The following is a 24,240-nucleotide window of genomic DNA, read 5'->3' as shown; positions in this document are numbered from 1 at the left end:
GGGTTTTCCCTTCACAGATGCTGCCTGAGCTGTTGTCCTCGTTAGACAAGATTTGTGCAATAAAGAGAAGAAGCAAAAGGGCAGAATCCCACAATGCGGGGGTGGGGGGGTGGAAACAACAAACTGAAAGAAAGGTGCGGGGAAATGGTGAGAGGAAGGAGAAGTTGATGTAGCTGAAATCACCCTCTCGTCATTCCCACGCTGACAGATCTTTTAAACCGCGAGTCAGCTTTATGATATGAGAAAATGAACCCTGAGTTTTTTCCCTGAGATTGGAGATTGTCAGAAGTAAATAGATTAGTTGAAGGCAAGGAATGTAGTCCGTCACAATATATTATTGTTTCCAACTGTTGGATGCACATCAACATGAAGTAGAGCAGATTAAGATAAGCAAACATTTCTTCAGTCAAAACTTTCAGATGCTTAATCTGTGTTTTCTTCCAAAGAAAGTCACAGCTAACCCATAAGTTTTGAAACCATGGGGGCTTGGCAAATGTTCCATTCAAATGAATGTACCTTTAACCATTCATGTACACGTGGGCCGATGGATTTTGTGGCGATTGTCCTTTGATGCAAAGTTCAAATGTGCCCAGGGCCCGAGACATCTAATAAAACAAGCCATGAACTCATCATTGCTCACAAAGGCCCTTCCTCCACTTCTCTACTGCTGAGTATTAGAATTCAGGCAGGTCATGGAAATGTCCCATAGGGAGAAACATAGAAAACTTACTACTCCCTTTGGCCCTCAAAGATGGGCCAATCCTGTCACTATCTTAGAAATAATGAGGCTTTCCCATAGCTCTCTATTTTTTTAATCTCCATGTAACTATCTGTTATGTCTCTGCATTACTTGGGAGGCTTCCTAAATAATTTAGAGATGCAAGATTCAAATAACAAAAGAGACTTTACTTACTGATGCCTTCCACCATCTCAGGAAACTGTCCACACACTTACATGCATATACGTGTGCCCCACAGTGGTGCACTACAGAGAGAAGGGTGTATTCTTACGCAGTTACAAAATAGTTCACATTATCCTGACAACATAACACTATCCAAAAGTTTCTTAGAAGACCCTAACGTATCTGCCTCCACTACCATTGCTGGCAGCCCTACTCTCTATGTTAAAAAAACACGCCTGACATCTCCTCTGTATCTACTCCCCAGCACCTTCAACCCATGTCCTCTTGTGGCAACCATTTCAGCCCTGGGAAAAAGCCTCTGACTATCGACATGATCAATGCCTCTCATCATCTTAATCACCTCTATCAGGTCACCTCTCATCCTCCGCCGCTCCGAGGAGAAAAGGCCAAGATCACTTGACCTGTTTTCATAAGACATGCTCCCTAAACCAGGCAACATCCTTGTAAATCTCCTCTACACCCTTTCTATTGGCTTCCACGATAGCGACATGACCAGAACTGCGCACAGTACTCCAAATGGGGTCTGACCAAGAACCTATATAGAGGGCAGAGGGATTGCTGGACAGCTGGAAACTAATAAAGATTATCATGGGTCAGAGCATCTGATGGAAGGTGTGGTCACAGCCCGTGGCTGGGTGGAAATGTTTGAGCCAGATGAGGGAGAGGAGCCTCAAGGAGAAAGGACAAAGTACCAAACTTAAAGAGGACCTGCCATTCCAAGTAATAATCTCTAGAACTGGCAGGTGCTTTTGAAGTCTTGCCAGAGCGTGTCTATTATGAGTGCTACAGCTATTGTACGAATAATGCCACTTCTGAGGACACATATTCAACTGTGTTTTGTGAAGTAGCATGCTTTGTTTGTCATTTGACAGACTGCAATAGCTGGACACCTCTGTGCAGAAACCTCAGTGAATACAAAGGGCCATTGACCCTAAACATTGACGGTTTCTCTTTGTGCAGATGGTGTCAGAGCTGCTGTTTTTCTGCTTTTGTTTCACTAATATCCCATTCACGTTCAACAAAAAGAATTTCTAATTGAGTAGAAATCAGAAAATTCAATTAACCTTTGGACAATGCAATACTCCCTTCTGCCATCTGGCAGGAGGTATCAAAGCACTTACATCCAGAGTTGGAAACAGCTTTTGCCCCCAAGCCATCAGACTCCTAAACTCCCACTACAGATGTGCATAGTTCGCCATGGATTTTCAGTGTATATGTATTAATACCCTAATATTTTAATGTGTTATCTGCTTTCCTAACTTATATTTATGTAAATACACTCCATGGTCCTGGAGAAATGCTATATCATCCTGCCATGTGAACATGATATGAACAATAAATAAAGTTGACTTGATTTGACTTGAATACAATCTTCTAGCCAGACTTTCTTTAAACCAGTGGTTCTCAGCCCTTTTCTTTCCACTCACATACCACTTTTAGTATTCCCTATGCCATCAGTGCTGTGTGATTAGTAAGGGATTCTTTAAGGTGGTATGTGGGTGGAAAGAAAAAGTTTGAAAATCACTGTTTGAATGGTACCTCATTGACTCGTTATGTGCATGGTTTCTTAACTCCAAAGGAAATGGACCAATGACAATTTTTCTCAACCAAAATAACAATTGGGTGATTCTCAACCTTCCTTTCCCACTCACATACCACTATTTAAAGTGGTATGTGAGGGGAAAGTAAAAGGTTGAGAACCCCTGCTTTAAACTACCAGCTTTCTTTAAAGGATTATTCTACCATTTGGCCATCTGTCATCTTATTTACTCAAGAATTATTGGTGCCTACCTTTTTCAAGACTTAAGATGCTTGTTAATAGTGATCCCTGGTGTGAGTAATTGCCTTTGGTTGCACAATTCCATCAGTGTAACTATTGAATTGCTTGGGTTTATAAATTAAATTGCAAATGGGTTTGGAACAGTGTTTACTTCATTTTAGATATCACATTAAGACGAACATACAATTTAGTCTACCTCTTTACTGGGTTCATGCGATGACTGCTTGTAGATGACTTGTGATTTAAAACAACTGGTGTTTCTGAAGAACTTTTAAAGACCTAAAATATCACAAAGTACTTCAAGCTGCTTGGCACTGAACCGAAGATTAATTTTGGTTCTATGAGCAAAGATTAGTCAAGGAGGCTCCTATCAATGAGCACCTAAAGGAGGAGGCAGCTTAAAGTCTAGGAATGGGAGCAGTTGAAGATGCACAAGAGGCTAGGCTTGGAGAAAGGCAGAGATGAAGATTAGAGAGCTAAAGAGGGAGGTGGCGACAGAGAGAGAGAGAGAGAGAGAGAGAGAGAGAGAGAGAGAGAGAAATTCAGCGATGGCTCCATGGCTGTTGTTCCCAAGATGAGAAGATCAAATTTTCAACCAAAGGAACTATGGCTGGTAAATACACTGTGGTCAATGAATCACCTCAGTGGTCACGTGACACTAGTCCAAAACGTACCTGCCTTCTGGCCCCAGTTTAGAAGTGAATCAATGAGGACTTCTCCTCACGACTTGGTTTGTTCATTTTGTTTGTATCATGCATTGTCAAGCAGGGGTCATGAGCATGCTGGAGGTCACATTGAGACCTCTATCACATGGTGCAGAGGCGAGTCCAACAGCAGACCGCAATCTTCCTGAAGCAATTCTGGTCCCTCAATTTAATGCCAGTCATGATGGGCTTATGTTATATACATTAATATTGGAACACTGACCTGAATTAAACGGATCAGTGCAGGTAAATGGTTTTGTTCCCTTATTTTAATTAATAACAGTTTTTTAATTAGACTATATTTTCCATACATCATTTTTTAATATCTTTTCCATTTTTAATTTCTTGTTGCTAATTAACCCCTCCAGATGTCACAGCTCCCTTCCCAAAAATTTGAGATGCAGAATAAAATTTGCTACCTCTGAATTTATGCAGGGGGGGGGAAAAGGTATTTATTTTTCCCCTTGCATTTCTTGCCGCATGCACAGCTGATGTTGGCAGAACCAACAGTTTTCTAGGAACACAGCCTACCCTCTCCTATAATGCGGGGATTGCCAGTATCTGTCAGTTCACATAATCCATCCTTAAAATTTTCACTGATGGTATTCACCATAAAATCATTCCAGGTACCTCCTTTCACCCTTTCTTCTTGATCAAGTTGAGAACATCTTTTGATTTGTTGTTATTTATTTTTCACAGTAGAGCAACGGTTCTCAACTCTTTCTTTCCACTCACATCCCACTTTAAGTCATCCCTATGCCATAAGTGCTCTATGATTTGTAAGGGATTGTTTAAGGTGGTATGTAAGTGTGAAGGATGAAAATCACTGTTCTAGATCCAATTGTTAATGAAATATTTTGCTTGAGAAAAATTGTAATTGGTCCATTTCCTCTGGAGTCATGAAACCTTGCACATAATGAGTCAATGAGGTATGATTAAAACAGTGGGTTTCAAACATTTTCTTTCCACCCACACACCACCTTAAGCAATCCCTTACTAACCACAGAGCACCGATGGCATAGGGCATACCTAAAGTAGTATGTGGGTGGAAAGAAAAAGGTTGAGAACCACTGCAGTAGAGGCTCCACAATGGTATAAAACTGTGCAATCAGTAGTCCCCAAGGTCACCATTTGCCTGCTATTGCAATCAACAATCGTTCCTTTCATTCACTGGCATGGAGCAAAAATTTATCCTGGTGTGAAATCCCAACTGTGATCATTCATTGAAGCTTTTTGGAAAATAATAAAGCTTAAAGGCTGAAATATTCTATCTGAGGCCAGCTTATTTTCCACCACTACATATTAAGAATGATAGAATGTTCCCTGGTATTGGGGCACACCACAGATATGGGTGAGTGGCATCAGGTTTTGAACATAGAACATTACAGCACTGTACAAACCCTTCAACTCATATGTAAACCTACTCCATAACATTCAAATCCTTCCCTTCTTCGCACCAGTAACCCTTTATTTTTCTAACATCCATGTGCATCTCTATGGGCCTCCCTTGTAAATATCGATGACAGAATGTCTTGTATTCTTGAGGTTTGAGAGTACTCTGATTGATAAAGGAATGTTGTGGTCCAGATACAGAAGAAACATTTCCTGTGATGTCACTAAGGGGGTGTGTTTTTTTAATTGGGTCAAGCCATTTAGGCTCAATTCAGGAGGCATGTGTTCACTTTGAGTTAAGATTGTTCCTTTTGTCTCTCCCTAGGTTACTGAAGGATGGCATGGCAGACTCTCAGTTCAAGGACAGATATGGCCAGCTATTAGCAGCAGTGCTCTGTTGTTCAGGGCAGGCCATGCAAGAAGAATTGGACAAAGAAACCAAGCTTGTTGAAAAGCTGACAGCAGTAGCGCAAAAAGTCTGTTCAGCTGATCATTCAAAGTGCTCGGTGAGTTCAAGACCGATGTATTATCAGTGGCATCTTTGTAAATGTTTCTCCTCCATGCACACCCTGCAGAAAAGGGAGATGGATGGAGATTGTGTAGTCCCTGAAGAACTTTCTCTTATTCCATTATCACCCAACTGTTCATCAAATGATAAAGAAAAATCAAGAAGGCTGTTTGGGATTCAAGTAGCACGTCCCCAATTCTAACCAGCACAAATGTAGAATCTGCTGGACTTATCAGATCTTTGTATAATTCCAGCCGATCTAAAGGTCATTTGTTTAGGAAATGTCAAGATACCAGAGAAACAAATTTCATTTTAAATGGACAATTACCTGACAAGATAAAAATAATAGGCACTTAGTAAATATGTTCAAAACCAGGTTAGATACCTTTTTACCTAATAAGGGAACAAGCAGGTAAGTGGAGATGAGTCTCACACCAGATCAGCCATGATCTCATTGAATGACAGAGCAGACCCAATGGGCCGATTTGTTATGATATTATGATTTGCACTGGTATCAATTTTATCCAATTCCAACGTTGTCATTCCCCCTACATCACACATGTCAAACTCAGACCTGCGGGCCAAATTTGGCCCATGATATAATTATATTTGGCCCGCAAGATCATATCAAATATGTATTAGAGCTGGCCCGCTGGCCGCCGCGCCAGTATAGCGCATGCACAGCTAATACTACAAATCCCAGAATGCTTTGCAAATGCATTGGCTCCGGCCCGTCAGCCCGCGAATCGCCCCCACCTCCTCTCTTTACTTTCATTAGCGTCTGCGACCTGTCGCCTAACTCACATGTAATAAACCCCTTACGAAAAATGGCCAAACGAAAGACAGAAAACAGGACCTTTCAAGACAGGTGGGAGGCAAACTCTGACCCCACAGTTTGATGAACTTGCATCTAAGAAGAGATGCCAAGTATCTGGTTTAGACCCAGGTGCATCAGAGAAAATCACAGTGTAGCAAGCTAAGCTTGGATTAATATTTTCTTTGGTTAACTTTGGACTGTTCATAGTTGAAAGATTGGATTTTCATTGAAGCAAGTTGTTATTTTTTTGACCTGTTGGCTTGTGAAAAAAAATACATTTAAAAGGAGCTTAAAGGCTATAGAGTAATATTATTTATTGAATATTTTATTTCTCATTTGTTAATGCTTCTTCTGGAGAGAGTTTAACCAAAACTATTATTAAACATTTATTTTAATAAGAAAAAGTTTAACATTACATATGTTGAAAGAAGAGAAAACATGCAGATGTTGTTGAAAATTTTCAATAAATATCTAGTTTGTCCCACGACTTAGTCCAAGTTTTTAATTTTGGCCCTCTGTGAATTTGAGTTTGACACCCCTGCTCTACATTGACTGTTGCCCATTTTCCCCCCTATCCCACAAGTTGATTCTGCTAGGAAGTAGTTCGTGGCCTCATGTGTAATGTGAGCCCAAGCTATTAATGTTGACAGGTTATTCAGCGGCAGGAGAAACTGTAAATTACAAGTCAGAAACTTCTCTCTTCCTGCCCTGGAATTGATGAAGGAATTCCCATCATCCAAGAAGAGCCAGCAAGTGGCTAAGGTGCTAAAGGAGGCATATGGCATGCTTGGCTTCATGGGAAAAGGCATTGTTTATAAAAGTAAAGAGATCATGTTGTAGCTATGTAGAACTTTCCTCTAGTTAGCTGACCAAAACTGCAGACAATACTCCAAATTTGCCCTCACCAATGTCTTGTACATCTTTGCCATAACATCCCAGCTTCTGTGCTCAATATTTTGATTTATAAAATCAATATTCCAAAACCTCTCTTTATAACTCTGTCCACCCATGATGCCACTTTCAGGAAATTATGTATCTGTATTCCCAGATCCCTCTGTTCTGCCACAGTCCTCAGTGCCCTACCATTTACCGTGCATGTCCTACCTTGGTTTGTCCTTCCAAAATGTAATACCTCACACCTTGTCTGCATTAAATTCTGTCTGCCATTTTTCTGCCCATGTTTCCAGCTGGTCCAGATCCCTCTGCAAGCTTTGAAAGCTTTCCTCACTGTCCACTACACCTCCAATCTTTATGTCATCTGCAAACTTGCTGATCTAATTTACTACATTATTGTACAGGTCGTTGATTCAGATGACAATCAATAATGGACCCAGCACCAATCCCTGAGGCACACCACTGGTCACAGGGCTCCAGTCTGAAAGGCATTCATCCACCACTACTCTTTGGCTTCTCCCATAAAACCAATGTGCAATCCAGTTTATGACCACACCATGAATACTGAGCGACTGAATCTTCCTGATTATCCTCCCATGTGGAATCTTGTCAAAGGCCTTACTAAAGTCCTTTATCAATGTTCCTGATAAACTCCTCAAAAAACTCTATAGGATTTGTTAAATGTGACCTACCATGCACAAAGCCATGTTGACTATACCTAATCATTCCCCGATTATCCAAATTCTTGTATATCCGATCTCCAGTAGCTACTGATGACAGGCTCACCAGCCTATAATTTCCTGGGTTATTTTTGGACCCTTTTCTAAACAACGGAACAATCCTCCGACACCTCACCCATGGCTTTGGATATTTTAAGTATATCTGCCAGAGTCCCTGCCATTTTTACATTAGCCTTCCTCAAGATCAGACGGCCTTTAGCAATCCTTATTTGCTTTTAGATGGTAAGCACTTCCTCCTCTTTAATCTGTAAAGGTTCTATGACCTCACGCTGGTTTGCCTAAAACAACTGACCTTTAGCAACCAAGTCAAGGAAGAATCCTTTGATATTTTTTCTTCAAATAATTTTGATTTTTTTTTCCAATCAATATTACATACGGCATCTGTGTTACAAGAGGAATTGGATCAGTAAATGTATCCTTTCAGTTTCTTATTTCTCGGCTCTTGTTTTATGTCATCTTGTGAAATGACTATTTTGCTTCTCCTGGCAAAATGTATAATTTAATGTTCACATTTTTTTTAGCAATGAGTAAGATGATGACAAAGTTTAATTATCTTTTTTTTTACATTGCAGACTGTATTAGCAAAAGAGTTGGAAAAAATAGAGAAATTCTTCTACCAGGAGCATGCTTGTCGCCTGCCACTGAACCCTGCATGGGCCGTGAAAGGCATTGACGTTAGTGTACGTTCACATAGAAAGGAATTGCAGCTGTCTCATAGAGATAATGCTGGTTGGCAGAACTTCTGAATTATGCACGGTCTTTAGCTTTCCCATATCTTCTGTTCTCTTAAATCACATTTTTTAATGTAATTTCTGTAACTTGGGAACAGGAAATCAGAACTGAACTGGCAAGTCCATTAACTTTGGTTCTGGATGGATCATTGGAGATCCTAAATTTGACCATTTCGGAGGTAAAATGTCCTTGATTCAATTGATTGAACCTGTCAATATGTTTTTGGGTGAACTTAGTCCCAATGGATATCGCATCCCTTGATTCTGAGATAAAACAAAACACAGCATTAAGATGGAAATTATATAAAAATTATAATACTGGAGGCCACCCCACCCATCTTGTCTGTGTTGATTCAAAAAGAATGAGGTAGCCTAATATCACCTTCCAGAACGAGTGTGTGGCCCTGCAGGTCATGATTAATTTTTAATTTGATGAAGGTTTACCATTTTCTTGGGGAGTGAGTTCCAGTCCCCCTCTGAGAGAAAACCTATTTTGCTCATTTCTTCTTCAATCATTCGATCATTTTTTTGACCCTTAGCACTAAGGAAACTAGACCCTTCTCGTTTCATATCGTCCTTAAATCATTTGATGCACCACAATTAAGTTACCACACTTCAGCTCCTTTCATTTCAGTGAAAACTGTTCTAGCTATTCCAAACTTTCCTCATAACACTGGTTACAGATTCTGGAATCCAGAAAAGTAAAAGGTGAGCGGGCAGATTTTTGATTGGTTCAGGGACAGATTGCGTGTGTGCGATGCACTGCTGCAGCAGTAAGCAGACACAAAAATCGAGAAAGACTGTACAACAGGCTTTGTTCAGTTAAACGTCTCGGCTCCAGTGCTAGCTATACTGGTGGCTCCTGAGTGTCTGGCTCGGGAGGGGCCAGCTCAGGATTATATCCCAGGCGGTTGATTGACAGCCAGCCAGGTGTGGTCTGTCCTCTGCCGATCTACCTGCAGGTACAGACAGCACCCCCTGCAGTCGGCTAATGGTATATCACCACAATATTCAAAAGCAGAGGCTGTTTGAAGAAGCTGCAGTACTTTGGCGAGGTTACAAATGGGGTCGGTATTGATTAATTGAAGGGATTGTGCTCTTCACAATGTTTGTTAATAATCCAGTTGGAGGTAAGAGACAAACTTTCTGACATGATATTGTCCAGGTGCTGGAACCTTTGGCACAACATGGTAGGAAAGCAGGAACTGCCTCTTCATTGGGCCACTTCAAATAGATGAATGTTGCACTGTCTCCTTGGGCGGAATTAATTCCATGCAGGATTAGGAATTTAAGGGTTTGAATGGGTTTAGCCCATTCATTCTGGAGTACACAGTATCTCACCTAGTGACTGCAGGTCATTGAGTACTGGATGTCTTCACCTTCATCCTTTTGCCTCTTACCCCTGAGCTAAACAAAGTGAACTTTTAGCCAAGAACAGCACCTGTTCTGCTTGGTTAGTCTACAACCCAATGGTATGAACACTGAGTTCTCCATTTCGAGATAGCCAGTTCCCATGGGGTCCCTTTCCCTCTCTCCGCCACATCTGCCCTGGTTCTTTCACGTACTCTCTTCACCAGTATACTGCTCTTTTACCTTTCCTGAACTTCTCCACCTACCCACCACCAACACACCCGTCCCTACTCTTCCCATCCTTCTGTTGTCGGTTCCACCTACCTCTTCTCTTCACTAGCTGCCTCCATTTTCATCTTCTTCTGCTTCCGTCGACCCTCCCCTTGAACTTTAAATTTAGACATGCAGCACGTTAATCGGCCATTTCAGCCCACAAGTCTGTGCCACCCAATTAATCTAAAACCCCTGGTATGTCTCAAACAGTGGAGGAAACTGGAGTCCCCAGGGGAGGAAAACTCACGCAGACATAGGGAGAACATACAAACTCCTTACAGGCAGTGTGAAATTCAGACCCCTGTCCCCATCGCTGGTGCTGCCACAGCGCTGTACTAACCACTACACTAACCATGGCACCTTTGTTCCTTTTGACTACTTCCACCTATCACTGTCTCCCAACTCCACCCCATCTGGTTCCATCACTCCACCATCCTTCACTGCTTCATGCTCCAGCTATTGTGCCCCGGCCCCTCACCCTCTCTTTAACACTGCCTGTCTTCCCTCTCCTTTCTCAATCCCAAAGCTTGAGTTTCAACCCGCAATGTTGACTCTCCATTTCTCTCATGGATGCTGCGTGGCCCACTGAGATCCACCAGCAGTTCGTATATTACTCTGGATTCCAGCATCTCTCGAGAAACGCCTTGGCTTTTATAAGTGCACAGGGTATGATAACGGAGAGAGGAGCACTGCAAGGCAGAATGAAGGGGAAGTGGAATTTTAGAAGACAGGTTTAGTATGTGTATACCTTTAACTGAACAACTGGACATTCTCTAAAGCAATAAACAGCATAATCTTGAGGCTAAGAGACTGATCATTGGGCAGCAACATAAATTTTATATGCATCCAGATTAATTGCAGTTCACACAAATCTACCACCCCAGCATTTCCAGTAATGCAGTATTCTGTCAAGCAATCCACCGACAGGTTATCCTGGCTCAGCTACCAAAATCCTAAGTTAGGTAATGTCCTCCTGATTGCTGATTGAAAGGCAAATAAACCAAAGTAAGGTGACACCAAACTTGAAAAACTCGGAGAACAAGGCTCTCATCTATATTCTCTCGTTGATTCGTTATTTTGGGAGTGGTGCCTCAATCCAAATTAGTGTTCTGGCGTTGTCAGCATTTGGAGTCACAATGAACAATTCAGTTAAACAGACTTCTTGAGCAAGTGCTTTTTCCTGTTAAAGAGAGAAATAAATGTCCGGATTTAGGGGGTTTGAGAGCAATCCGAGAACCAGTTTTGCTTCAGGGTAGCTGGTGTTCAGATCTTGCTGAGATTGTGCATGGTGGAGAAGGTGAGTGCGGATGTGCCCTGTTTTAAAGAAGGAAAGGGAATGGAAGCCAGCCAGGAGAGCAATGAAATGGGCGAGTCCGGGGGCGGCAGTGACAGGTACGAGGTTCTCAGTGACAGATGGGCTGACACAGCTGCAGGATGCAGAGGAAGTGGGAGCTAAAGTGACTGATGGTGATGTGCAGTGGGGAATCAGTCAAATGGGAGAAAGAAATGCTGAACAAGGCTTTTCCATCCCCAATCGAAATAAGTCATGTACAGACCTATTTCAATTCCACGTGCCTCTCTCATGCTGACGTCTGAAAGTGGCTTCATGCACTGCCATGCTGAGGCCACCCGCTAATTGGAGGAACAACACCTAATATTCTGTCTAGGCACTCTCCAACCAGTTGGTATTAGCGATGACTTCTCCGATTCCCATTCGGCTCCCTCCCTCCCTCTCTCCATTCCCCACCCCATCCCTCTCCATTTTCTGAGCTATCCCCTCCCCCGTCACATTCAAGCTTTTTTTTTCCACTTGTACCCTCCCACCCATATTCACCTATGATGACGTGTCACCTGTGGGCCTCTGCTCCTCCATCCTCCCCCAGCCCCTTCCCACACCATTTTATTCAGGCACCTGCCTGCTTTTTGCTTGTACCTGGATGAAGGGAATCAGGCCCAAAACATTGGTTATGTATCTTTGCCTTTAAAAAATTTTTAAACTGCTGCATGACCTGCTGAGTTTCTCCAGCACTTTTCTGAATTAAATGACAATCACAGTGTCTGAAAACTTATTTATTTAAAATCACGTACAGTTTTTTTTGTTTCTCTTTTAATAAATGTTTGCAAAGTTAACTACATACTATTAACATTGTACAGCAGTTACTCGTTGCCTGAAAAGTGACACCTCCCGCAAGGCTGTACTCCCACTGGAATGCCTTGAATTACCACCAGAGATTTTGGATTCGAGTTGCATTCCAACCTTTTGACTCTGGCAATGAAATTAGGAACTAAAGATGAGCAGAAAATGAACAGATTTATCTTACTTACAGATCTCATCATTTTCTTTGGCAACATGTCCAAAGTATACTCGATCAAAACTTGCCAAATTCACAATCTGCAGATAGGACCATGATTCTTCCCTCTGAAACTCAAGTATGTGCATTAAAATTTATGGCAGCAAAATCATTGCCGACAGAGTTAAATGCTGATTTGTAAACGTGAGCCAATACAGAGTGTGGTGGATATAATGATCCACATTCTCTATTGTCTGGAGGATGTCACAAGGGAAATAAATTACAACAGTCTTGTAGCTTTGAGGCTCGTGCTTAAAACAAAATTACCTCAGTGGTCTACAGCCTCCGCTCTTGATGCTGAATTGCAAGTCGATGCTAAAATTAATTTTGTTAGTGGGTGAAATTAAGTACTTTTATGAGAATAATGATGCTGTGATATGTAAAACCAGTGCATCTGATATACAGTCTACAAAAACTTGATGTGACCAGTGCAAACTTTTTATTTCTTGGATGTAGTTAACTTTTTTCATCATTCATGGTTGTAAAATTGCTAACACAAACCTTTTATTTCCCTCCCAGTGAAATAATTTGCATTTGTTTTGATGACATTATTTTAATAGAAAAATCTAGACTTTGTTTCTTTGTTTTTTCTCTCTCTATTCATGATGTGTACAAACAAACGATGTGCCTTTAGATGGAACATCATCCTACCATTTGGTAATTCATGGAATTTATGATCAGTGTTACTTACTTTATATCATTTATTTGAGAAATACTATTAAATCGCCAGCGACCCGTGATTGAATCCGGTGTACTGTTACAAACCCAGAGGATCCCAAAGCCTAGCAGCAATAGATATTCACCAAGACAAATGGTTACTTAAACAAACAATGCTTTTAATTATTGTTAAACACGAAAACAGGATTGAACTTTAACTTATTACTATTAACTTAACTAACCTAATTTAACCCCCTTCTAACTCTAAGCGCACGTGTATGTAATGAATGTGTACGTTCAGAAAAGTTCTTTGATTCACAGTCCAATCTCACTTCTCATTCCTCCAAGTTCACTGGTTGCAGGTAATTCTTATACTGTGCACAGAATTTAACATTTATAAAGTTCACCAGGCTTTGGTGCTTGAAAGATAAATGGTTACCACTCAGGAAGGTTCTTGTCAGTTTTCAGAGAGAGGTTTGTTGTTCTGGACACAAATTGATCACTTTTAATCAGCCACGTCAGTGTCTTGCTGAAGAAACTTGTCCCATCAGAGTTTTCCATGTGATAACCTCTTTCTTTCTGGTCACCACAGAGTTCCTTTTCATTTCACTTATTTCAGTGAAACATTAGGCAGCCAGTCCTTTCCTCTTGCATGAACCACACGGGCTTTGACCAGGCTGAACTAAATGCTCACAACCCATCTTGAAAATGGGGTTTTTCCACAAGCTTGCCGGCTTGTCCTCTTCCAGTCCCAGCTGTTGCTACTGAACTGTAGAACTGAATTCAATCTCTCTCTCTCTCTCTCTCTCCCCCTCTCAGAGAAAAGCCTGTTTGACTCTCTCTACTTGCAAAACCACATGACCCCCCTTAGAACAGTAACCTCTACTCAGGCAGACTGTGGCTCTGAACCTAATCCTCCAAGTTCTTATACCTGTTGCCTTTTCTAAACAACAATCCATTAGTGAAGTGCCACAGCTCTTGCAAAGGCCTTCGGAGCCGGCCTGACTGGCTTGAGTATTTTAAATGAGATCTGTTTTGAAATGTTTGTATATGACCTACACTAAAAAGAAAACCTGCCACACTTTATCTCCCAAAATCATATCTATAGACAATATAAAACACAACCTATTCTGAGTATATTCTCATTGTGTCTGTGTGGGTTTTCACTGGGTGCTCCAGTTTTCTCCCATTCTCCAAAAAAAGTTGTAGGTTAATTTGGGTGTAATTAGGCAGCACGGATTTAAAAGGCCAGAATCGGCATCTTCCATACTGAACTAACTAAATATTCATTGCAATATTCTGAGCAAAGATAATTTGATATTCATATCAATGATTTATGAAAAAATAGTTCCACTATGAACAGGATAAATTAGCAGATTATCTTTCTAAAGGGGAGTTCATTGAGTGATTCATAATAACTTGGGCAGCATCCCAGGCTACCTGCTCAACACCAAGTGCTCTATAGGACCCTTTAGAGCCAGAGTTGGGCATCAAATTAGCATCACACCAGAAAGAAAATATTCCCACATTGTTGCACTCTCACAATAGTGAGTAAAAATCTCTACCTTGGTTTTACATTCGTGCAATGTAGGGATTTAAACCATTCAGTAAGATGTTGGAGGTCTTTAGTGATTCAATTATAGAACTTATACCATCCTCTTATGTCATCTATTTAGTAAAGCAATCCAAAACTCATTCCATTTTCAACTCCCAAATAAAATCTATAATTGCATCAGAAATTTAACTACAGCAAGTTTTATTTACAATGCTTATACTTTCTTGTGTTTTTGTTTACAAAAAGGCGTGTTCCTATTTCACATCAAATGCTGTTCCTTTGAAACTTTCGTTCATCAATGCAGATCCTTTGGGAAAAAATATCAATGTGATATTCAAGGTAGGGTATTTGCTTTAATTGTAGCATATTTGAAACTTTCATTTCAGCACTAATTCAATGATAATTATTTGTGAAATAATAGTTGAGCATTTATGCTAGAGCTGTGGTTTTCAAACTGCCCCCCCCCCAACTCACATTCCACCTTCAGTAATCCCTATGACATCGATGCTGTGAATGGTAAAGGATTGCTTAAGATGGGATGTGAGTGGGAAGGGAAGGTTGAGAACCACTGCTCGAGACCCAATTGTTACTGAAATATTTTGCTTGAAAAAAATTGTCATTGGCCCATTTCCTTTGGAGTGATGAAACCATGCACATATCGAGTCAATGAGGTACAATCAAAACAGAGGTTTTCAAATGTTTTCTTTCCACTCACATTCCACCTTAAGCAATCCCTTAGGGCATGGGGATTGCCTAAGGTAGAATGCAAGTTTGGGGGACAGTTTGAAAACCTCTGTGCTAGTACATTGACTAAAGCATTTTTTTTAGAAATATTCAGTCAAGTATCATAAATGAACATATTCTGAAATATAATAATGAATATTCATCCAAGGAACATTCCTGGAATTCTTCCACTGTTCAATATGAATATTAGGCAGTTGATCCACTTGCTATGAAAACATAATGACAATTGCAGTGATTCCTCTGGGGAGATCACATTATATTTTCATTTTTAAATCATGGAAGATTAATGCCGTGGATAAAAGAAAAACAAGCAATGTGAAACAATGGAGGAAAGGAACGCCGGATAGTGGAACAGGGAGGTGCGGAATGAGATATTGGGGAAAGTGGTGGAAGTGTGGAAGAGGTTTGGAATAATGTGGATCAGCGAGGCACGGGGATAAAATGAGAGGAAAGATTTAGGAGTGAGAAAGGGAAAGTTGAGGAATTGGAATAAAATGAGTGGATGTGTTGGTAAAGGTTAAAGGAAGGTCAGTGCATAGACATGGGAGACGAGAGTGACAGAGCAAAAAGGTAAGAAATATCCTTGAAGAGGTTGAGGGTTACAGTTGAGTGAGAGAAGGGTGAAAAAGTGAACTAGGAAATTGTGAGCAATTGCGACATAGGCCGCAACAGAGAGAAATGTAAGCAGATAAATAAGGCACTGAAAGAAATTTTGAAGAGATGTGGTGCCTGATTAGAAATGCTACTACTTTCATTTTATAGGCTTTTACGTGCTCACGGTTAATTGACAGGGTCATCTTTAATTGGTATAAGGCTGGTATCAGTCCAGTCTATGCTCTTCCATAGATGTTTGGAAAACCCCATCTTATATGAATATTATTAATAAGCCTACCCTTGATCAGAGTTGTTCTATATTCAACTCACCAGTGATTGTGCATTGCACTTTCCTTCTCAAATTCAATTTGACCACTGAACCAAATTTTGGAACAACTTACTTTCTGATGTTATCATAATTACCCAATACATCAGGAAATACGGCTACAGATTCAAAATTACAAATGCAAGTGGTGAAATAATTTTCATTTATCTTTAAAATGTCTGGTTCCAAATTAATCTTTGTATTTAATATATGGGGTAGCGCAGATGGCATAACGGTTAGTGCAACACCTTTGCAGCGCCAGTGATCGGGACCGAGGTTTGAATCCTGCGGTGTCTGTAAGGAGTTGGTGCTTTCTCCCTGTGTCTCTGTGGGTTTTCCCCAGGGGCTCCAGCTTCCTCCCACCTTTCAAAACGTACTGGGGGCTGTCGGTTAATTGGGTGCAAATTGGGCGACATGGGCACGTGGGCCAAAATGGCCTGTTACCGTGCTGTATGTCTAAATTTAAAAATAAATACCCAAGGGTTGTCCAGGTCATTTCTCCAGCAATGTGTTTTTTTTGTATTTCCATCCCCGTCAGGACAGTGCAAGTGACACAAGTGTTAAGATTAACTCTAAATGATGCAAGAGCATGCAGATTATATTTAGTTCATTCCCTTTTAATCATTTCATGAAAGAAGATGTTTTCAGGCTCAAGTACTTCCAGTTCTAATGTTCCTGAGTGGGAGTCCAGGTTTCATTTATTTTAATGGGGACAATGTGAATGGTTTAGTCTTGTACAGAAGGTTGTATAGATTTCCTCTTGATGTTTTTTGCAGTTACACTAAATTTTATTCATTTTGGTTAATGAGCATTTGGTGTTCATTATGATTCACTTGGGACGGAAGTTCAGACATTTATTACATGAATTATGAATGTCCACAGCCATAGTTTACAACTGAACTGTAACCAACCTATTTCACTTGAAGTAAAAATTTGACTGTCTCTACACTAAAAATCAGCACAAATCTGAATACCAGCCTGGAGTATCCTGGCAGTAGTAAGACTTATTAATCTGCCCTCATCCTTGCCTGCTCAGTTCACACTTACCCAAGCTACGTGACAAGTTCAACAATTGGTCTCCCTCTTAAAAATGCAACCCATTATTTTTATCTGAAAGAAAGTTGGTCTCGCAAGATAAAGGTCCAGACAGATTAGTGAAATGTAATGCATATTTTAAGTTCAGTTATTTAACAAGTTAATAACAATTACAGCACGGAAACAGGCCATTAGGCCCTTCTAGTCCGCACCGAACCAAACACCCCTTTCTAGTTCCACCTCCCTGCACAATGCCCATAACCCTCCATCTTCTTCTCATCCATATACCTGTCCAACCTTTTCTTAAATAATACAATTGACTCCGCCGCCACTATTTCTCCCGGAAGATCATTCCACACAGCTACCACTCTCTGAGTAAAGAAGTTCCCCCTCATGTTACCTCTAAACCTCTGCCCCTTAATTCTTAACTCATGTCCTCTTGTTTTAATCTTTCCTCCTCTTAACGGAAATAGTCTATCCACATCCATTCTGTCTATCCCTTTCATAATCTTAAATACTTCTATCAAATCCCCTCTCAACCTTCTACGCTCCAAAGAATAAAGACCCAATCTGTCCAATCTCTCCCCATACTCCAGATGCTTAAACCCAGGCAACATTCTGGTAAACCTTCTCTGCACTCTCTCCACTCTGTTTATATCCTTCCTATAATTAGGCGACCAGAACTGCACACAGAACTCCAAATTAGGCCGCACCAACGTCTTATACAATCTCAACATCACCTTCCAACTCCTATATTCCATGCAATGATTGATAAAGGCCAGCATACTAAAAGCCTTCTTCACCACCCTATTCACGTGAGTTTCTACCTTCAGGGAACGATGTACTGTCACTCCTAAATCTTTCTGCTCTTCTGTATTCCTCAATGCTCTCCCATTTACCACATATGTCCTATTCTGATTCTTCTTACCAAAATGAAGCACCTCACACTTATCAGCATTAAATTCCATCTGCCATTTTTCAGCCCACTTTTCTAAGCAGCCCAAATCCCTCTGCAATCCTTGAAAACCTTCTTCATTATCCACTATTCCACCTATCTTAGTATCGTCTGCATATTTACTAATCCAATTCACCACCCCATCATCTAGATCATTAATGTATATAACGAACAACAATGGGCCCAATACAGATCCTTGAGGCACACCACTGGTCACCGGCCTCCAACCTGACAGACAATTATCCACTACCACTCTCTGGCCTCTCCCTTTCAGCCAATGTTCAATCCATTTGACTATCTCAAAATTTATACCTAAAGACTGCACCTTCCTAACTAACCTTCCATGTGGTACCTTATCGAAGGCCTTACTGAAGTCCATATAGACAACATCCACTGCGCTACCCTCATCCACATTCCTAGTCACCTCTTCAAAAAATTCAATCAGATTGGTCAAACATGATCTTCCTCCCACAAATCCATGTTGAGTGCTCCTGATCAGACCCTGTCTATCCAGATGTTTATAAGTACTATCTCTAAGAATTTTCTCCATTAATTTACCTACCACAGACGTCAAACTTACAGGCCGATAGTTGCCAGGCTTCCTCCTTGAACCCTTTTTAAATAACGGAACCACATGCGCAATGCGCCAATCCTCCGGCACTATCCCCATATCTAATGACATTTGAAAAATTACCGCCAGAGCCTCTGCTATTTCCTCCTTCACTTCTCTCAATGTCCTGGGGAAGATCCCGTCTGGTCCCGGAGACTTATCCACCTTTATATTCTTCAAAAGCCTTAAAACTACACCTTTTGTAATCTCTATATTCCCCATATTTACCCAATTTGCTTTTTTTATCCCACATCTCCCAATATCCTTCTCCTTAGTGAATACCGAAGAAAAGAAACTGTTCAATATCTCCCCCATTTCTCTAGGTTCCACACACAGTTTTCCACTCTGATTTTCTAAGGGACCAATTTTGTCTCTAGCTTTCCTCTTACCATTAACATATTTGTAGAACTCTTTTGGATTAGTTTTCACCCTGCTTGCCGTAGTTTTCTCGTACCTTCTTTTAGCTTTCCTAATTCCTCTCTTAAGATGTCCTTTTATATATGTTTATTACAATTGTCTGTTAGCCATCAATGTGAAAATTGATTGGCTTAACATGGGACTTTGTTACTCGACCCTCCTATCAATGGCAACATTGCAACACCTTCAGAGGAGATTGACAGTCAACCCAGCAGTTTAAGTTTCCGTTCCCATAGATTTGGAACTTCAAAAGTAAAATAGAACATAGAAATCTACAACACAGTGTTGTGCTGATCTAATAAACTCCTCTGTAACAACGACCTAGAATTTCCCAACTGCATAACCCCCTATTTTTCTCAGTTCCATTATCTATTAGTCTCTTAAAAGCTCTCATTGTACCTGCCTCCACCACCATTTCCAGCATTTCAGGCACCCACCACTTTCTTTTTACATTCCCTTGGACTTGGTCCTGAGCACCTGAAATCTATGCCCATTTCTGTTAACAATTTTAGTTCCAGGAAAAAGCTTCTGGCCATTCAGATACATAAAATATTGTTAAATTTCTTCTGTTTAGCCACCTTTCCTGCATAACGTGAATTTCCTGTGATTGTTATCTCCTCTTTAATCATATAGTACAACTCCGATTATCCGAAATGAGATTATCCAAAATTCTCAGTTATCCAAAATTTTTTTTGGACTACGAAGTGATCAGCTCTGAAAATTTTTTTGGATAATTGAGGATTTCAGGAAAAATCAGAAGTCCTCATTTATCTGAGAAACTCTGAAGCCAAAATGAGGTCAAAAATTTTGAGGATATCAGAAATCCTTAGTTATCCAAAATTTTTCTTTGGAGCCATACTGACATCACAGGTAGAAAAAAAACTGTAATTTTGGAAAAACCTCTGAGTAGAATTTTGAATTATTGGTGTTGGTTTTATTTTGTTCAGATGGTTTGTTTTGGTGAGAATTAAACATTATTTTAATGCTTAAAAGTTCTTCCCTTGTTGTTTTGTTGTTGAAACACTGTTACAAGTGATTTGCTGTTGCTACTGGGCTGTTTTTAAAAAATGACCAGTTATCCGAAAATATTGTTTATCCAAAAAAGGCCTGGTCCTGACCATTTCGGATAGTTGGAGTTGTACTGTATCTTAATGGCAACATTTGCAATAGGCGCCCATTCACATGGACAACTTTGCCGGCAGGGTGATGTTGAACCAAAAGGTGTGTTTTTTTGTACTGTAAAAATCTAAATCAGCCATTCTTAACCCTTTATTTTACCTCTGGCCCTCTTAAGACTCAGCTCAAAGTTTAAGGCCCCTTACTTCTCTCCTACCAACTACATAAAAAAAACATTTATATTATATAACGTGAAAAGAAAACAAAGTTTTTACTTAGATGTTCTGGGGCCAACAACACATGGAGACCTACCAGTAACATTAAAGGTTGTAAAGCCAGTGTGCATTTGCTACAAATGTCACATATTCTTCCTGTAATTTACCTCCATGATCCTTTGCTATTGTAAATATAATTAATGCTCACTTAAGCCAGCACCGCTAGGAACATTCCTCCAGTGGGAGAGGAGAAGGAGTTGGTTATTATTTTCAAACTGGTTTGGAACTCTGCCTCTTCCCAGTCAGGAGACGACCTGCGACAGGACATGTTGGTTCTGCAGATGGTGAAATTAATGGATCGAATGTGGTGCCAGGAGGGTCTGAGTATGAGTATGATCATCTATCGGTGCATATCAACAGGAAGGGGGAGAGGTCAGTGCTATAATATTGTTGTTTTCCAACTAAACTATCTTCTTTCTTTCTTTGGCTTGGCTTCGCGGACGAAGATTTATGGAGGGGGTAAAAGTCCACGTCAGCTGCAGGCTCGTTTGTGGCTGACAAGTCCGATGCGGGACAGGCAGACATGGTTGCAGCGGCTGCAGGGGAAAATTGGTTGGTTGGGGTTGGGTGTTGGGTTTTTCCTCCTTTGCCTTTTGTCAGTGAGGTGAGCTCTGCGGCCTTCTTCAAAGGAGGTTGCTGCCTGCCAAACTGTGAGGCGCCAAGATGCACGGTTTGAGGCGATATCAGCCCACTGGCGGTGGTCAATGTGGCAGGCACCAAGAGATTTCTTTAGGCAGTCCTTGTACCTCTTCTTTGGTGCACCTCTGTCACGGTGGCCAGTGGAGAGCTCGCCATATAACACGATCTTGGGAAGGCGATGGTCCTCCATTCTGGAGACGTGACCCACCCAGCGCAGCTGGATCTTCAGCAGCGTGGACTCGATGCTGTCGACCTCTGCCATCTCGAGTACTTCGACGTTAGGGATGAAAGCGCTCCAATGGATGTTGAGGATGGAGCAGAGACAACGCTGGTGGAAGCGTTCTAGGAGCCGTAGGTGATGCCGGTAGAGGACCCATGATTCGGAGACAAACAGGAGTGTGGGTATGACAACGGCTCTGTATACGCTAATCTTTGTGAGGTTTTTCAGTTGGTTGTTTTTCCAGACTCTTTTGTGTAGTCTTCCAAAGGCGCTATTTGCCTTGGCGAGTCTGTTGTCTATCTCATTGTCGATCCTTGCATCTGATGCCAACTAAACTATATTCAGAGTTTAAACCCCAAGTTTCAGTAATGAAGAGGTTATATCATATTCTCCTTGATCACATTTTTCACAGAAATAGGAGAGTTTTCAAGTTCTATGCTGGTTATTTGTGTAATACCATCATTTATTCCTTCACTTTGTCCCCTGTAACTCCACTCACATGCCCCTCAACTAGGTTCTAATTGTCCTGCAATCTAGTTCCTCAATTAACCCACCAACATACAAATTTTTGGAGTGTGGGCAGAAACCCATGAGGTCACAAGGTGAATGTGCAAACCCCCCCACAGATGGAACTATTGAACATGTCTCCCTAAGAGATGCTTGCTGCACCACTCAGTTATTGATCAGTGTGTCATTTTAGAGTAATGCCCACTTCAATGGAGCTTCTCACTGTAGTTGCTGAGTGTTTAAGTGTTAGGAACTAAGGTTCTGTATGAGATTTTACTGCAGCACACTCAGAGGCCAGCATGGGCAAAATTGGTCCTTGGTCACTTCTGTTCAATGTTTGTTAAAAATAATTTACAGGTTGCCCACATCAAGGGCAGTGGAGCCAATCATCAGACAATGTATTCAACAGTTGGCACATATTAAACATCAGTAACCAGCGGTGAATCTCTCCCCAAAAAATGACATATTTTAAAGGACATACTTTATGTTTTGCACTTGTTCTTCTCTTTCCATCTATTGGGGAAAAAAAATTCATACCTTGTCTTTAGTTCTTAATATTATTTTGATTCCTAATCCTATTCTTGCCTTGTTTGGAATGAGTAAGCCAACTGACTTGAATTTGTCTAGGCTTCAATCCCATGTAGCTGACTTGCTCTCTTTATTGCTAGAAGAGTGATATTTGTGAGATGGAAAAATGCCGTCCCTCCTACTCATATTCAACGGCTGTCGGATGTGATGGCATGCCCGACTTTGGAAAAAAAATTACATGTTCTACTACTGAAATTAATTTTAACTTTGTACATGTATGGGGTCCTTAATTATTTTCATAATTTAGAAGATTATTTAGATCCCATTTTCTGGTTTGGTTTTTCCCTATTACAATATTGGAACACATGTGTTCAACCAATAACTTCACAAGGGAGGGGTTAGACTATTAGTACAATTTTAGTATAATTTTTATGTTATGTCTTTTTTGTCTTTTTCAATCTAGCATAGGTTATTGTAGCCATATATAATAGTGAATCCACTTTGTTGGATACTTATTATTAATACCTATGTACAATTTACTTATAAAACTCAATAAAATATATTGGAAAGGGAAATAGATAATTGTGTGTTCATTTGCATCTATCTCCCTACCTACCAATCGATCAATATATCTGTGTGGGTGTGTGTATATGAATGTATATGTGAAAATAAGCCACAATTTGTTTATATTACCTTTTAATAAATGATTAAATGTGACCAATGTAAAGTAAGTCATGGTGGGAATTGTCAACGATTTTGCAGTGGAATTATGTGGCAGCCAATGTCATTAAAACAGTTCAAAAATGTAGATGGCTTTTTCACTCAACATTTTGGACTTGTTGCAGGAATGGTGGAGATAATTCCTGGTGCCACAACACTTGCCAAGATCCACATGAAACATGGAATGACTGGGCCATTCAAGGAAAGCACTCTTTTAAAATGGTTTCAAGAACACAACCCTACTGAGGAGCTACACAACAAAGTGAGTCTTAATTAAAACATAATCTTATCCCACCTCCTTCCCCTTCTGCTCAGTATCTTCCCATAATGTTATAAGTAGGTTGAGAGCTAATCTCAATCCACTTAGAATGCCACTCGTCCTTCTCGCCCTTTTTTGAGCCTCAATCTTCCCATTTATCATGTATTAAACAGTGAAGAGAATCTATACTTTAGTCAGGGAATTGTTCAGCTATATTTCCTTGGTTTGAAACTTGTGTCATTTCATGTATTTGCCGTTTTACATTTGAATTGCTAGGCTATGGAAAATTTTGTCAGATCCTGCGCTGGCTGGTGCGTTGCAACTTTTGTGCTGGGTGTCTGTGATCGCCACAATGACAACATCATGGTGAGAACCACAGGCCACATGTTCCACATCGACTTTGGGAAGTTTCTGGGGCATGCTCAGATGATTGGAAGTGTGAAGAGGTGAGTGTAATGGACTAGACGGCAGTCAAGCGAGCTGGGCTCTGTTCAGTGCTGGGGTATCGGGGCCTCAAGACCACCAGGTTCAGGAGCCATTGCTACCCCTCCACCATCAGACTCCTGAACAACAAACTCAATCAGAGACTCATTTAAAGACTCTTATTTGGCACATTATTCAT

General features: G+C 40.7%; 2 protein-coding genes across 7 annotated transcripts in view; both read left to right on the top strand.

Annotated features, from left to right (window-relative positions):
- plekha5 (pleckstrin homology domain containing, family A member 5) overlaps window positions 1-24,240 on the top strand; it is a 429,638-nt gene that overhangs the window by 9,285 nt on the left and 396,113 nt on the right. The window lies entirely within an intron of this gene.
- Window positions 1-24,240, top strand: part of LOC138748689 (phosphatidylinositol 4-phosphate 3-kinase C2 domain-containing subunit beta-like) — a 90,144-nt gene that overhangs the window by 6,460 nt on the left and 59,444 nt on the right. The window contains exons 3-8 of the mRNA XM_069909296.1: window positions 5,124-5,304; window positions 8,330-8,437; window positions 14,921-15,013; window positions 20,988-21,117; window positions 23,485-23,621; window positions 23,895-24,064. Of these exons, the coding sequence (XP_069765397.1) occupies window positions 5,124-5,304; window positions 8,330-8,437; window positions 14,921-15,013; window positions 20,988-21,117; window positions 23,485-23,621; window positions 23,895-24,064 (819 nt within the window). The remainder of the gene's footprint in view (window positions 1-5,123; window positions 5,305-8,329; window positions 8,438-14,920; window positions 15,014-20,987; window positions 21,118-23,484; window positions 23,622-23,894; window positions 24,065-24,240) is intronic.

Source organism: Narcine bancroftii, chromosome 13, assembly GCF_036971445.1.
Source record: "Narcine bancroftii isolate sNarBan1 chromosome 13, sNarBan1.hap1, whole genome shotgun sequence".
NCBI classification, from domain to species: Eukaryota; Metazoa; Chordata; class Chondrichthyes; order Torpediniformes; family Narcinidae; genus Narcine; species Narcine bancroftii.
Note: the sequence above shows the minus strand (reverse complement) of the source record. Positions and strands in the feature narration are given on the sequence as shown.